At 40.7% G+C, this 13344-nt stretch overlaps 1 protein-coding gene across 4 annotated transcripts in view; it reads left to right on the forward strand.

Annotated features, from left to right (window-relative positions):
- CRIM1 (cysteine rich transmembrane BMP regulator 1) overlaps positions 1–13344 on the forward strand; it is a 202468-nt gene that overhangs the window by 34379 nt on the left and 154745 nt on the right. For all 4 annotated transcript variants that reach the window (XM_053587500.1, XM_053587501.1, XM_053587502.1 and 1 more), the window contains exon 2: positions 8026–8199. In XM_053587500.1, the coding sequence (XP_053443475.1) occupies positions 8026–8199 (174 nt within the window). The remainder of the gene's footprint in view (positions 1–8025; positions 8200–13344) is intronic.

Consider the following 13344-nt stretch of genomic DNA (forward strand, 5'->3'; position numbering starts at 1 on the left):
AGAATGGAGGTGCTAGAAAGTGGTATTTATTGTCTTCAGAGCTCCATTGGCTCACCTTCCTATGTATGCATTGTGACGCTGTTTGCAAAAGCTCAGACTGGTTTGATAACCGGAAACTATTCTAAATTTAAATTATGACCACCACAGGCATGTGATTCTCCAGCACTGTTTCCAATAAATTGTTAGCACTGTACAGTTTCAACAGAGATGCCTCACAGTCAAAGAAATGTGAGGGTAAAGTCTAAAGGAACCTCATGTATTATCTGTTTCCACCCACCCCCTTTTAATAAGCAGAAAATTGGAGTGTCAAGAGCTGAATGCCTTGTTCAGGATCCCCCTGTGAGCCCGTGACAGAGCTCAGGTGCTGGTCTTCTGGTCAGGGCCCTCTCATTACACCACCCCAGTTCTGGGCCATCTGTCTCCTACGCAGCTGAAGATAGGCCCCAGTTAGGGCAGAATTGTGAAGTGGAAGAGCTGCCTTCTGTGGCCCCAGCCTCTCCTGTGGTCATCTTTTCTTGTTTCCTGAGGCCCTCACTTCTAGAGACTCTGCTTGTCTTCTCTTCAGTGCCTCCCTGTTTCCCACTAGCTTTTTGGTATCAGAAAGGAAATTATCCTTCTGTTATTTAACCTTGTCGTTTGTTTTTCAGAAGTCCTGGGAATATTTTATTCACATCCTTGGTATGATTTTGATGAGAGTAGTGAAACATTAAGCTGTAAACTCCTTTCCTGGCATCTTAAGTCCTTTGCGCCTTGCTTGGTTTTGAGTGCATAATAGATCCCAATATCTGAGTAAGGAATGATGGAGAGATAGGATGGATGGATGGATGGATGGATGGATGGATGGATGGAGGACGGAAGGAATATTCTGTGGTTCCTTTCTGGTCCTCCTGTGTTATTTGTATTGCTGAGGTGTTTGATGACAAGTATAGCAGTGGACCGTATACTTATCATTAAATGTTTTGCTATAAGTTGATTCAGAAAATTGTATCCGTACTGCTGGCTTGTTAGTGAATTACTCACTTGGACATAACACACACCAATATTCTTATTGTTTGTTAAATATTTGGAAGTGTGGAGTAGTTCAAGAGTTAGTCTTCAACAAATAGTTGTGTGCATACTTTTTAGTATTTCCATTGTTTCAGAGACTCAGGCTTTGTCCACTCTGGTTTATAGTTACATACGCCTAACACAATTTCACTTTGTAGAAACGCCTGTAGAACAAATTTTTGTAACATGAATCATTTCCACTGATAACGTAAATTTGTCCTTTCTGTTTTGCACTGATTACAGTGCAGGGAAGAGAAGGAGAGAGAAGCACCAGCTTTGGGAACTTTGGCCGTAAGCTCGAAGCAGAGAGAATGAAAGCTGGCTGTATTAGATTCCTCCTGGAGCAGAACAGAGCGCCCGATAACAGCCAGCCAGGAGCTGGGGGAGTTTAGAGCAGCAATTTTACATTACACCGGAGTTTCTAGGCTGGCATGAAAAGAGATGCCGGTTTTAGCTATTTGCATCTTTCTGTAGCCACAGGGATATGTGAACAGCTGGAGAATTAATTTGATATATGTTCCCAGAAGCTTCTCCTCTGCCAACAGAATTCCATTACTGTGAGCTTCTGAGTGTGTACCATGAATTTCTTTCTTGCTTTTTAATATCTGTTCTAGCATATTTCTGGTGAGTGGATTGCCACATAACGGGGTGCAGCTATCTCTTAGTTTGGAGTAAACTCTATTAACCTAAGCAGATACAAGGCAGAAGAGGTAAGGCTCTGAATATACAAATGCCATCCACCTTGGGGAGGACAGAGATTGCAGGTTAACACACAGTACTTTGTCCAGTAAGTGCACTCCTACCTGAGGTGTCTCATTCCGGGTTAGTGGAATTTCAGACATCAGCAGGCAGCCGGAAGGATATGTGGAAGGCTAAAGAGGTGGAATCCAGGGCTACTCAGGTGTGTGTTCCCACCGCTGGCTCCTGTTGCTCCTGTGCACAGAGGGGCTGTGTTCCCTGGGCTGCTTTTGCACAGATCTGGAGTCTTAATGTGTGTCCATACAGCTCATAGGAACCTTCTTTCTTCAAGATCCTTTTCCCCAGTGTTACCTTTCCTACCCTCACGTTGGAAACTTCTTTCTAACTAGACTTTACATTGGACATCTTTTATATCAAATGTAGAAGAAAGGAATTTGGGGCATCAGCAAGAATATTGGAAGGTGTTTTATGAAGCAGAAAGACTAAGTCCAGGACAAAACTGAATGTGGTTATTGGAAGTACAGGTGATTTCTGCCTTGACAACACATTTGCTCTTAAAAACCAAGTATAGAGTGTCCCCAAAATCACCCCTAAAATTGCCATGCATAGGGAAAATGGGAAACTGTGGCTAAATGTACCTTTATGTACTCAAATCTCTGTGGATAAATGTGAGCAATAAATACCCGAATGAAAACACAGCCCAAGGAAACCACCCTGGCAGTGGCACATGTGTCCAGGCAGCCCAGCCTGCGAGGCCTACATATTCCGTAGCTTGTTCTACTGCCTTTCAGGATGTGGGGCTTGGAAGACACTCAACAGGAGACCAGCATCATCAGAATTAAACAGAAGATCCAGGAGTCGTTTTCTTCATCATGCTTTGCTTTTCTTTAAATACAGGGGAAAAGAGCTTTTTAGGTTTTTTCATCTGTACTTGCAACCTCTCCAGATAAATTAGTGTGATGGAAATTTCAGCCCCTAGAGCAGTCATTACTAAAGGGAGGAATCTAAACAAGATCACCAGCTTCTTTTTCAGATCTTTATATACTGCCAAGACTTTTCCTTTAATTGCCAGGAAACTTGCTCCTGATTTTTTCATAACATTAATGTGTTGGGAAAAATAAAAAATGAACCAACAAAACTTCTGCATTATGCTGATACCATTTTCCTCTTTACCAATTACTAAATTAGCTAAATCACATTAAAGAAACTTGCATTTTTATGGTGCAGTGGTGTTAGAAGAGGAACCCAGTGTTCTTTGTTATTTCTTGAACCTGGATCCTGTGCTGTCTTGACCCAGGGGTACCAGTGGGACCTGCCCTTTGGAACATCAGTTCTCCAAGTGTGGGCTGCAGACCTCTGGGCAGTGGCATATGGGGTCAAAACTATTTCCATGGTAATATTAAATTAATGAAAATTAATACTATTTCCATGGTAATATTAAATTTTCATTTGCTTTTTTTTTTCTCTGTGTCAACTTTGCTCTTTCTTTTTTTTCTCTGTGTCAACTTTTGCTTTGCAAAAACAATGGTGTATAAAACTACTGACATTATGAGTAGAGGCTGTGGCAACAAACTGCGCCGGTAATACATGGTATTCATTGCGATGCACTTGCAGTAAAGTAAATAATAAATTAAATAAGCAAACTAATACTCAGTTTCCCTTAACAATGCCCTTGGTTGAAGCTGTACAAGTCATTAATTTTATTAAATTTCAAACCTTGATTACACATCTTACTAGTGTTCTGTGGGATGATATGGGAAATACACGTAACATAATTCTGCATATTAAGATACAGTGGTTGTCTTGAAGAAAGGCATTATAGCGTTATATTTTGAGATGTCTTCTAAACATCTCAGTATAGATGTTGGGTTCGCGGTTAGATACACCTGACTCTTCACTGTAGTATTCAATATTGGACATATCTGAACATGTGTGAATTTGAATTCGCGAAATCATTAGATTTCTCTCATTTACAGTTAGTGAAAATAACTTATCTAATATCCTGATTTGATATATTTCAGAAGTTATAAACAGGAGTACATTTATAGAGGTACCTGATTTGTCCTGACTTTTCAAGAGAGGAAACTATATCTTGTCACAGTTAGAGTACCAGGAACAGAAAACTTATTTGATATAAATAGTTGAAGGCCAGTATCCCTGTTTTTAACTCTTTTATTTTTTGTCCCTGATCAGTCCAGTGAAATGCCAGGAACTGTGTCAGAGAATCAGAACCTTTATTCTTGGGCTGCTTCTATGGGATTTACTTAGGAAAAGAGAGATTTAAAAACAAAATTTGCCAAGTGCTGTCAGCAGCACTGTTGGGCTCAGATGTGCTCAGATTCGATTTCTGTAATGAAACCTCATTACGTTTTTGCTTTTAATCCTTGTTGATTTTCTGTTGAGTTATTTTAAACCACAATGTTCTGTAATAGAAATGCCATAAAAGCATTTGTCTCAGAAGCATGTTGTACTTGATCCTATGAACTGCTCGTTGCTACGGAAACTGTTTGCCAAGAAGAAAAATAAAGTATTGATTAGGAGGGGACAGAGAACTGGAAAGGGTTTACCCTGAAAAAAAGAAAAGCGTGTAAGACATTGTTGGCTCTGGAATCCAAAATGCTTCCTGATGGTACATGGTGACTGCAGCGTTTCCTGCGGGAGATGGCTGGCCTCACTGAGCCGACTCCAGGGGTGGCCTGTCCACTGCCAGGAAGACCCTGCTGAGAAAGAAGCAGAAAGCAGTTCAGGAGCCTGGATCCCCAAAGCCATTTAGCTCTGATTCCACGTGGGGGTGGGGACGGTCTTTCTGTGAGGACTGGAGAGAACCATCAGGCAGTGAAAACAAATTGGCTCACAGATGGGCTTCTTGGAAGGACTGTTGATACTGGCCAGGTGATAAGAGGTTGAAGTCTCAGGGCTGAACTGGGAAAGAGACTAATGATTGATGATGCTTAGTGAGAAATGTACCAGTATGTCCAAGTATTTCTTTGAAATGTGTGCATCATCCAGAGTTTTAATGGTAGCTTTTAAAATAAAATTTATATTGTTTAAACATGTTCTTTGTATTATCTTGAAGCATAATTTTCCTTGATTTATATATGTACACAAACTATATTTTTTAATAAGGCACTTTTTTGGTTTTAAAAAAAAGAGCACATACTTCTGCATTGAGCAGACCACTCTCGCCAAATACATGTGTGTACATACATACATTTGCTCAGATTTGATTTCTACAATCAAACCTTATTAGACTTTTGCTTTCAATCCTTATTTTCTACTAAATTATTTTAAGGTATAATGTTCTATAATAGGAAACTATAAAAGCCATTGTCTCAGAAGCATGCTGTACTTGATCTTTGAATCAGTGGTTGTTAGGGAATAACCATATATGTGGTTATCAGACAGTGTACTAAATGTTGGGGTTAAGAGAATTCCAAGTTGAGCAAGAAAGACCCAGCTCTCGCCTGTGAGAACTCTTTGTCTATTGGGGAAGTCTGACTTACATAAAACCACTATGGTGGGGGGGACGCAGCTCCAGGTGATGTTAGTGAGAAATAGAGGCTGGAACAGCTCAGTCTCGTAGGGGAGCTGGAGGAGACTTCTCAAAGAGGTAACATTTGAACTGGGTCTTGAAGGATGAATTGGAGTTGCAGAGGAGGAAGGAAAGGAGGTGTTCTGGGCAGATGATACCCCATGAGCAAAGCATGGAAGCAGTAATTACAGATTTGCAGTGAGAACCTCAGTGTGCTTAGAACATTAGGAGGTGAGAGGGATTGGTGGAAGATGAGTCTGCAGAAGTAGATACAAGCCATGTCCTGAAGAACCTCTTATTCAAGAGTAAGTTTGGACTTTTTCTTGTTGGCAAGACCAGACACTGAGCAGGGTTTTTGTTTGTTTTTGTTTTGGAGGAAGATGATTCTGGAGACAGAGTGAGGAATGAAGAAGGCCAAGAAAACAGAGACAGGGAGCCGGATGAGAGGACATTGTGATAGTTCAGGAGAGTGGTATCTTTAGGTTGTTCCAGTTGTAATGGAAGAAAGGGGTGTTTGTTGTGGAAAAATTTTGTGGTAGGATCAACTCAAATTTAGTGACATAACTGTACATACTTACAAAAACAGTAATAAATGTGTCCACTCAGAAATAGGAAGAAAAGAGAATTGTAGGTACGTTTTCAGTGGTTAAAATATTATCCAGTGTCTTATAAAATTTTTTAATTCCTGAGGTAGAACTATCGTGGAGTTACAAATTTACACATACAGTCAGGAAATTCCTTAATGGCAAATTTCACTGAGCTGTCATCCTACTGGCCTGTTAGCAGTTAAACACAGAGCTAAGAAAGCATTTAGGTGGGCCGTGCGTGTGGCTCAAAGGGGTAGGGCGCCAGCCCCATATGGTGGCGGGTTCAAACCCAGCTCCTGCCAAAAACTGCAAAACAAAAAAAGAAAGAATATTGAGGTGCACACTTTGTTATATGTGTAACTGAAGATAGGTATTCCCTTTTCCCTCGTGTTGAATTGTTTTCACGGGGTACTCTTTACTGGTTTCCCTTTGAGAGTACTTGAGCCATTTCACTGTTGCCTCGATTATATGACTGCACCTTCGTGTGTGTGTGTGTGTGTGTGTGTGTATTATATATAGGCTGTTTCTAAGGACCAAATACAGGCTCAATAGGAAAACAAACTTTACAGCACAAGTTGTATTTTGTTTAACCTTTCAGTTCAAAAGGTAATAGTTTTATTAAGAGTTGAGGCTTTGATTCGATCAGTGAGGCTGAGATCTCCTGAAATGAAACAGGAGTCTTTCTGTTCTCCTTTTCTAAAGAATCACCCTGAAGCTCTTTATATTGTAAATGATTTTCTTCTAAGGACACCTTGACACAAAAATTAATTATTTCCTTGAGGGAGACCAGACTTTTGGTAATTCACACACTGAGTGAGGACACCAGAAGTAAAAGTTGGCCCTGTAAAACTCAGGGGCCGTATGTTTACACTGTCTGCTGTGAAAACCATTCTTAAGACGGCCTTTATACCTGTCTTGGTTTGAACAACACATTTAAGGTGTCTTAAATTCAAGCACTTTCAAAAATTCTCTTCAGATACAGTTATCAGGAACATGTTTACGATTTAACAGTCAGTACCCAATTCAGGTGGATAAAGTATCTGTTAAAGATAATGTTAAGAGAGAGAGGAAAAGCCATATAATGCAAGAAGGATTCTTAAAAGAGGTTTTTGAATTATGAGGAGTATTATTAAGAATGAGCCTGCCAGTAGTTCTGTCATATTTGTTGAATTCTTTTGGAGCTGGGTCCTATGAAAGCTGCTCTTAAATTTTACTTTATTTTAGTCTACTCTGGTTCATGTCCAGGGCCTGACTTGGTCTCAGCCTCTCACTAGGCTGTGGCCCTTAGTTTTGTCATTCCTAGCTTTGGCTAAGCTGTGGGAGACTCTGTCAATCTGTCCTGAAAAGCACTGGAAAGGATCTCTTCCTCTCTGGTTCTTGACTCTTTTGATGGTGTCTGATTTTTGATGTTTGTTAGCTGACCTGATGTATTAAGTTGGAGAGCTGTTTTAAACCTAAAGTTGGGGCCAGTTGTGGTGGCTCACACCTGTAATCCCAACACTTTGGGAGGCTGAGGTGTGTGGATTGCTTGAGCTCACAGATTCCAGACTAGCCTGAGCTACAGTGAGACCCCCCTCTCTAAAAATAGCCAGGCGTTGTCATGGGTGCCTGTAGTCCCAGCTACTTGGGAGGCTGAAACAAGAGAATCACTTGAGCCCAAGAGTTTGAGGTTGCTGTGAGCTATGGTGCCATGACACTCTACCAAGGGCAACAAAATGAGACTCTGTCTCAAAAACCCTGAAGTTGATCTCTACTGATAGAGTAAAAAATTAGCTTTCTGGGGAATAATTTTATAGAGTGATAAATGTGATTGCTGTAATTTTATTGAACATAGAAAAATCCAGGGATCTTTGTTTAATATTAAAAATTTTAAATGTATTATCTCAGTTGTAATAACACATAAACAGTGGTTTTAATCACATCACAAACATTCGTATATATGTAGCTGTTTAATGTCTACATGTATGGCTGTATTTCAATCTTCTCAGTCATGAGGAGGAGACTGGGTTTCATTCATTTGTAAAACTTCAGCCAAACTGCCATTCACAAATTGAGGTATCGATATTACTTGTTAACTTTGAAGTCCCCATGCATTTTTGCTCTGAAATAGGCCTTCGATTGAAGGAAGTTGCGAGGAAACATCTGATTGTTGTTTTACAGATGAGAACTGGGATGATGACCAACTACTTGGCTTTGAACCATGCAATGAAAACCTTATTTCTGGCTGCAATATAATCAATGGAAAATGTGAATGTGACACCATTCGAACCTGCAACAATCCCTTTGAATTTCCAAGGAAGGATATGTGCCTTTCAGCTTTAAAGAGGATTGAAGGTAAGCATTGATTTTTGTTAGCTATCCAGCCATGAGCCTTAGCATTGTGTAACTCTGGACAACAATAGTATTTGAACTTGAAAAGGCAAAGACATGCTTGTAGATATTGGCAGCTCTTATAATCCAATGGAAAATGTATAAAGTTGACCAGGTGCTGATACGTAGCTGTGCGTGTCTCCCAGGAGCCGTGGAAGGGCAGTGCTGTGGTCGTGTGAGTAGGGTACTTCGTGTCAACCTGCCTGGGGCATCCTTGCATGATGAATGATTTCATGAGTGGTGAGCTTGAAATCAGTATCTGTTGTCACCAAGTGCATTCTGCTTGATTTACCTAAGGATGGTGTTCCGGGAGGAGAGCCTGCTAATTAGAAATTCAGCTCATCTGGCTAGAAAGGGTATTTCTTTAGAAGAGGAAGGAGAATTGTGCAGTGATGATGGAAGATTTTTGACTGATTTTGCTGGCGGGGCAGAGGGTGGGGCAAGAATCCCATAGCGTATGCATGGATCATTAGGCATTTCATCTCTGAAGAGATGTCAAGAATTAAAGTAACAAGAAAATTACATTAACACGGCCCATAATTTTTGTACCTTCATGCATACAACCTAGAAAAAAGATTAAGAACTTGAAATATGATTTATAATCATAGTAATCCTGAGTGGAGTACACAGTGCTATGGCTCACAACTAAATTGACGTGAGGTAAGGCCTAACCTGGGTCTTATCCCTGCCCCTGACCAGGATTAAACTCCTTCTTAGCCTCACTTTCCTCTTGGGGGGAGAGAAAGAGTGGGGAGTGAGATAGTTTTAAAAATACCTTTTATCTCTACGAGGATATCATTATAAGATGGAAAGATTGATAATATAGTTTAGAGTACCAAAGATTCCCAAGGTCCAGAAATAAAGCTTTATAAGGGCAGTAGAACAAGGGTGAAGTTTCTGAAATGGATTATATTTCCAAGTTACAGTAAGCAGTAATGAAGAAGAAATTTACAGTAACCTATGAAATAACATTTTTCTTTGTATTTACCACTGCTGCTGACTCAAAAGAGAATGGAGTGGAAAACAGTGGAGATAAAAATATAGAACTGCAAAGGATCTTAGGTAACATTGAATCCAGTCCTTGAATTCTGAGCACTGGGAAACGGTCCTTCTACACAATTGATGAGTAATAGGCCCAGGACTAACCAGGCCAAGTATTCTTCCAGCCACATCAGGACTTTAGACAATACCGTCAGTTACACAACTTACTTCAGTTGTCTGCTTGGCCCTTTGCTCCTCAGCCTCATTGTCCGTCACCAAAAAGTATTTTGCAAACTTCAGAATTGAAATAAAGACTTAGAGATACAGATGATGTGGTCCCATGTCTATTGAATACATTGACTGCCACACTAGAAAAAATTTCCCTTAGGGCCATGGTAGGTCATGATAGGTCAAGAGACTTGTGAGTTCTATATGCTTCACAAGGCCCCAGGCACCAAACTAACAAAAATTAAATTCAACTCTTACAGCATTTAATGTGTTAAACAGTTAAATTTGCTAATTTGGTTACTCATACATATTTTAAATCACATTTTATTAAATATTACAGCAATTTAAAATGGTTACCTTTTGCTGTTCTTCATATTCAGTGTTTCATTCATACATTTCAATTGCCTCATCCTTGGGGTTACTGTCTCCGCTAGGCCCCTTCCAGGCCATGTAATGCCCTCCCCGAGCACACCCGTTCTTGTTCTCTGGCGTCCGAGTTGTGTGGGGTATAGCAGATTTTGAATGATGCTACCCATAGTTAGTGTTGTCCCTAAACCCAGTGTCTATTCACATAAAATTAGGACTATTGGGTTTTTAATTAGGTAGGTTTGTATTTATTATCTTTGCAATGTGCAGATAAACTTTATTGATTTTTTTGTTTGTTTGTTTTATATATATATATATATATATATATAAAGTGGTTCTAAAAAGGCTGTCTGTGAGATTCAGCACTTCAAATTTTGAGGTCATTCTCACAGGAATAATTATAGCATCTGATTATATTTCTTTACCTTTTATTTTTAAACTTGTTCTATCAGATGGCCTCTGTGTAATACAAATGTGGAATCAGTGGAGTTCACTAAAGGTTAACATTTTCTACAAAATAGTGCTTTATTATGCAAAATAAAGCACCCCGCAGTATATGAGATACTATACGTTGGGATTAGGGGTTTTCCATTTTTCTGAGAAACAATTTAGAAGGCAAAGCCCACTTATAATTGGATGTATATGAAAGAATTATTGATGGAACTGTACTTATAAATAAATCTTTAATAGTGATGAGGACTTGGAATGTGAGAGGCGCTTGGAGCCAAGAAAGTCTGGGGTGGCATTCTATGATCGGGTGTCATAGAGGGTAGGGTCTGAACCACGTAGAATTGGGATGATGATGGATTGCAGGAGTGAGAACCACATGGACAAAGAATAAAATATGGAAGTGAGAGTTCGCGTAACTTATATCTAAGACAGTTCAGGAACAGGTCTGAAAAAGCAGGGTTTTATGTTGATGAGCCGGGGAGGTGAGAAGGTTACCAAATAGTGAAATATCTTTAACATGGTGTAGGGAGCTTAAGCCCAGTAATGTGGGCTGTCAGAAGTCATGCAGGTTTGTGGGCGGAGAGAAGCAAAGAGAAGATGATAAAGTTAGCATTAAGCAAACGGGGCGAGTGGTGGGACAGAAAATGGATTAGCAAAGGGGGATTCTGCAGTCAGGAGGCTCCTCGGGAAGCTCTAATTTAAATGTGCTGTGAAAACTGGAGTAGAGTGGTGGCAGGGAAACGGCATGGAGATGGATACACCCCTGCTGACAGATGGGGGAGAGAGGAAAACTCACCAAGGTGATTTCTAGGATTTCTAATCTAAAACAGAATGATAGTGCAAGTCATGGAAGAGGGGGGGATGTACGGTCAAGAGTGACTTCAAAAAATACGGGAGCTATTATAGCATGCTTGAATGAGGACAGGAATGATGTAGCAAAGAGGAAGAAGACGGTAATACATAGAAGAAAGGCAGGTGCAGGAGCAAAGTCTTTGAGGAGCCACCTTGTTTCTGTTTCTCAGAAGAGTCTAAAACAAGGTCATCTTCTGATTGAGGAAGAAGAAGGGGGTGGAAAATTGAAGAGGGAGAGAAAAACGTAACTACACACCTCAAGGGTAAGGACGAGTGAATTAACCGGGGAGGTGGTCGTGTCTTGGTGTTGACAGCTAATTTGAGGCTCATGGTTACGTTTGAAGAGAGGCCGGCCAGCAGAGCTCCATGTTTTTCTCTATTTCTGATGCAGGTGCGGGGTGGGTTGAGAAGTAGCCAGGGTTGGGAGTTTTTCTGAGGAAAGAGGGGCTCGGGGATGGATGGTTATACAAGAGAATGTTTATGGTGATCAATCATGTGATCCGTGCTGGGAAGCAGACAGAAACCGTGAATGATGTGGTCAGTGGATGGGGGGTCCTGGTGGGATTGAAAAGTTATTGGGGCCGAGGGAGGGATAGTTAAGGAAGCAAGGAGGAATTTGTAGAAAGAATACTCGATGACAAGATTAGTATTGGTTGGGATGAGGGCTGAGAATGACCTGGGATGAGGTGGTGGACGGAGGAGGAGGGAAGAGCAAGATGGCTGGAGCGGGAGGTCAGCCCCCTAGGCCAGGATGGAGTGCCCCTGTAGATGCATCAGATGCCGAGAAGGAACAGTAGTCGGGCACGGGGGAGACATTTGAGACATGAGTTGTGCAGATCAATGCAACACCTACGTGTAGCTGCCAATGTGTGGTATAATGATTGTGTCTGTTTCCAGTGAGCAAGGTTTCATTTTTTGAAGGAGAAGGGGAAGAATAATCTGAAAGTGGCAGTGAAAACAGAAAGAACCCCTCCCCCACTCCCAGGATCTCTGGAATATGGGTGATAAAGCCGTGACGTGTGTGCAAGTGAGAGGACTTCCAGGGGAAACGCGTAGCCAGGGCCTGCCCAGGTTTCAGTTAGAGCAAGAAAGCGAAAAGAAGATCCAGACTGGAGAATGAGGGTCGAGGGGATTTCATTAATGACAGACTAGACACAGAAAAGGATTTGGGAAGGAGGATTGTGTAGGGCATGGGTGATACTGCAAAGCCAAATATGCCTAAGAGTCCAGTGATGATGACTGAACTGGTAAATTCAGACTTGCTGCTGGTGGTCTCTTATGGGAAGGTGAATAGTTAGTTGTAATTAAAGCCTTCTTTTGGAGACTGTTCCTTTGGGTGGTTTGCACTATTAACGAGCAGTGTTGGGTACAGGGCAAAAAGAATAGTATTGTTGGCAGAACATAATGAGAAAACACATGTCTCCGTTTCTGTGTTTGGGGGGATAATGCTGAAAATGAATTCCAAACATAGCTGTAACATTTTTAAAAATGTGTGGAAGTCATTGGAGGGTATTTGAATATTTATAGATTTATGAAGAGTACTGGCAATTTCTAGGCCTTGGAAAAGTTCCTGTGTATTTCTTACATTTGTTTAAAAGGAAAGGAGTTCGTCTGGATTTTACTCATTCTTTTCTTTCTTAAAATGTACAGACATATCACTGTAAAATCAGTTTGTCAAAAGTTTAGAGGAAATAGGATAACTGGACAGCAGTCAGCTGTAGCTTTGTGCAGAATCGTTTGTCAGAGTAGTCTGTATTTTGCAAAGAAGAAATCTGATGAACGGACTGACCTGCAAGTCCTCTCACTTTGACCATGGTCTTAAGAAAGCCAGATACCACAAAAGGGAAATTGCTGCCCGGTGGGTCAAAGGAGGGAACCAAACCAACAAAAACAGCACCAGCCTCAACAGCTGCACAAGGGGATTCTGAGGGGCTGCTCTGGCTTGGTAATCACAGTGAAAGTCTACAGTTAAAGATTTCCATGCGTTTCCGTGATGCAGTGAATAACATTGGACTTTTAAGTTTGCATATAATTCCAAGTTTGGGTACATGGCTTTTAAAAAGTCATTGTAATTCAGAGTGGTTATCATAAATTCAAGAAGTAATCAGAAATATAAAACCATGCCACATTCTGTGAAGAATATAAAACACTGGAAAACAGTCATCTATTCATTTTATCCAGCAAGTATTTATTAAGTGCCAAATGTGTACAAGGCACTGTTGTGGTTGCTGA

This window comes from Nycticebus coucang, chromosome 4 (genome assembly GCF_027406575.1).
Source record: "Nycticebus coucang isolate mNycCou1 chromosome 4, mNycCou1.pri, whole genome shotgun sequence".
In the NCBI taxonomy this organism is placed as follows: Eukaryota; Metazoa; Chordata; class Mammalia; order Primates; family Lorisidae; genus Nycticebus; species Nycticebus coucang.